The 2,830-nt window shown below is 40.7% G+C and overlaps 1 protein-coding gene across 1 annotated transcript in view; it reads left to right on the forward strand.

Annotated features, from left to right (window-relative positions):
• The window catches only part of LOC117117926 (neurexin-4-like), an 18,376-nt gene extending 15,572 nt beyond the window's left edge, over positions 1-2,804 (forward strand). The window contains exons 5-6 of the mRNA XM_033262408.1: positions 1,444-1,582; positions 1,993-2,804. Of these exons, the coding sequence (XP_033118299.1) occupies positions 1,444-1,582; positions 1,993-2,171 (318 nt within the window). The 3' untranslated portion in view covers positions 2,172-2,804. The remainder of the gene's footprint in view (positions 1-1,443; positions 1,583-1,992) is intronic.
• Positions 2,805-2,830: the final 26 nt, after the last annotated feature.

The following is a 2,830-nucleotide window of genomic DNA, read 5'->3' on the forward strand; positions in this document are numbered from 1 at the left end:
ATATATATATATATATATTGTTACCAAATGATCGTTGAAACAATAAAATTCAAAAGTAGAATGATGTTTCTGAAAAGTATCTTCATATTTTTTAATTTTATTAGTTTATCATACTTTTACATGAAATTTTAAAAAAAAATAAATTAAAAAGAAGCTTGGTTTATCCAGCAGTTTAGGTGATTTAATCAACATGGATTTAATGATCGTTAATACACTCCATGATACAGATTGATGTTACAGCTAGTGGCCTTATTTATTGTTTAATAGTTACTATTAGGCGGTGCGTAAGAATTCACAAAATTTACAGCATTGATTTTGAAAAGAAGCGCCCCTCTTTAATTTGCAAAAGTAGCCTCGAAAAGAAGCCCATCTCGAAAAGAAGCCCATCCAAAGTTCGCAAAAAATAGAAGCCCAGGGCTTCAATTCGAGGTTTTACGTACATTATGCAAGTAGCCCTACGTGTATTAGACGAAACTTATACACCTCAAACTATTCAAACTATATTAATAATAGGGCCTATACGAAACTGGATAGCCTGGGTGCATGTAGGCCTAGTTAATGAAGATGAGGTTAGGGCCCACGACATCACAATTGCAGCAAATCAGGCATCGATGCGACAAAATAGGGAGTACCCGCAATCCAAAAACAAAAACGGATACCAGGGGCGGATGCAGAGGGGGTGCAGACGATGCGGTCGCACCTCTAAATTGTATTAAGAAAAAGACTTGTTGTATTGTGTTGATAATATATTATTTTTATCATTAAAAATATAGTACCGGTAAGATTTTAAAAGTACGAGAGTACAATTTCCGGGCACCTTTAGGTCCATATTCTAAAATACACGCGGCACAAGATAATGTAGGCCTATGTCATCATTTTTTAGACAATCATTCCCCTACAGTAGCATTTATCATAACGTAGGCGATTTATGAATCAAGGATCATATTCGCTCGTACAGTATATTATCAAGGATGTTTGAGGACGAATGTCACAGGCCCGTAGCCAAGTTATTCCAATGGGAAGGGGGTACGTTCTCTGGGCGTGGGGTCCAGGGTCGAAGCCTCGGTGTGGTCAGCAAAAACAAAAAAGCTGGAGAATTTTTACGGTGTTTTATGTGTCTAAATAATTCTATTAAAGAAGATATGCGTAAAACGTCTGGTTGGGTCTGCAGTGCATTAGTAAGGTTGGAGGACTTGTTTGCGAAATTTGAATGGGGGAGGGTTCGTCAGAAAAGAAGGGGTTTGCCAGAAAGGCGGTTCTCCCCGAGCCATAAACACCCTGGCTACGGGCCTGTAATGACGATAATGATATAGTATTCGTATTCGTTACCGTTTTCGTAAGGTTGCGAAATCTCCCTGTTATTTTCTTAGATACACCATTAAGAGAACACAAATGAAAGACTAATAATCTAGTGATCGATTCTTTATTTCATCTATCTCACAGTACGCATGCGTTGGGTCACTGTTTAATGGCAGAGGTATTGAAGGCAAATATCACTATTGGATCTCATTTGATGGAAAAATTATGCACAACTGGGGAGGAGTTCCAACGGGAACCACAGGATGCGCGTGTTGGATGACGAGTAAGTTTAACTCCACTTGAATCGGTTTGCGCAGCGTTTCGGGTTCTCATCGGAGGTTCGAACCCTATTTGTGAATATATAATAGCATGCAATAAGCACTATATGCAGGTCATAACAATGTGCGCGTTATAAATCTATCACTTAAGGCAATAATTTTATTACGACACCTTATCATTATGCTAATAATCATTACTATAGTCAGATTCAAAAACATTATTGTCAAACTACATAAATAATACAGGCATCCACTCAAATGCAAATGTAGGCCTACTCTTCTGCTGTCATTAGACTATACACTAAAGGTTATACAATCTGCAGTGCGTTACAGCCTGGAAATTTTTCGTCAAGTTTGACTTTGCCATTATGAATTTTGATGTTCTAAGTAGGCATTTATGTTTATTATATTGCAGGAACTTGTGACAACCCTACCTACCGTTGTAACTGTGATGTCAACGATGGTGTTCCACGTCAGGATCATGGTTACCTTACCGATAAAGCAGCATTACCTGTTTCACAGCTTCGTTTTGGCGATACTGGGTCTCAAGCAGAAAAAGGTGTCTATACACTTGGACCATTGCAATGTGCCTAAAGCAATTGATATAAGCTATCGTCGTCAGCTTTCGGTGATGCTGATTGATTAAGCCTGGTTTCCATAAACCCATTGCATCGAGGACTGCTACGCAGTATGATTGCACTGGAAACACTGCAGGACAGCGTAGCGATTTTAAGGAAACAAGGATTTAGGGGCGTCGCAAGCGGGGGTTCAGGGGGAAAAGAGCCCCCGTTGTTGGGGACCTCTAAACCCTTGCTTTGGGCCCCCTGTCGGCGAAATTCCAGCAAGGCCGTCGGGGAAATACGAAATCTCGACCGCCGAAAGTACAATTTAGGTATACCGGTACTTTACTAAGCTGTAAAATTTTAGGGATTAAAATCTGTTTAGTGCGAGCAGTGTTACGGTATGTGCGAGGTGTAGTATATTATCGCGATCAATTGGGTGCGGTCGTAGCACCAGATTTTCCTCGACAGGGTACTGGTACCTCCAACAGGTGGTTAGCACCCTCGGCAGGCGGGCATCTTAGTCGCATAGTTTTCTATCAAGCTATCATTTTAAATAAAGAGTACCATAACTTCAACACAATTTTCCCTGAGACGGGGTGGGAGTGTGCACACCTTGTCGAGGAGCTTGGACCCAGCGTCAGGGAATTCCTGGCGCCACCCATGGGCTTTACTTAGTACAACGATTGCACT

This window comes from Anneissia japonica, unplaced genomic scaffold, assembly GCF_011630105.1.
Source record: "Anneissia japonica isolate Jap-2015-1 unplaced genomic scaffold, ASM1163010v1 scaffold3106_len312699_cov133, whole genome shotgun sequence".
Classification (NCBI taxonomy): domain Eukaryota; kingdom Metazoa; phylum Echinodermata; class Crinoidea; order Comatulida; family Comatulidae; genus Anneissia; species Anneissia japonica.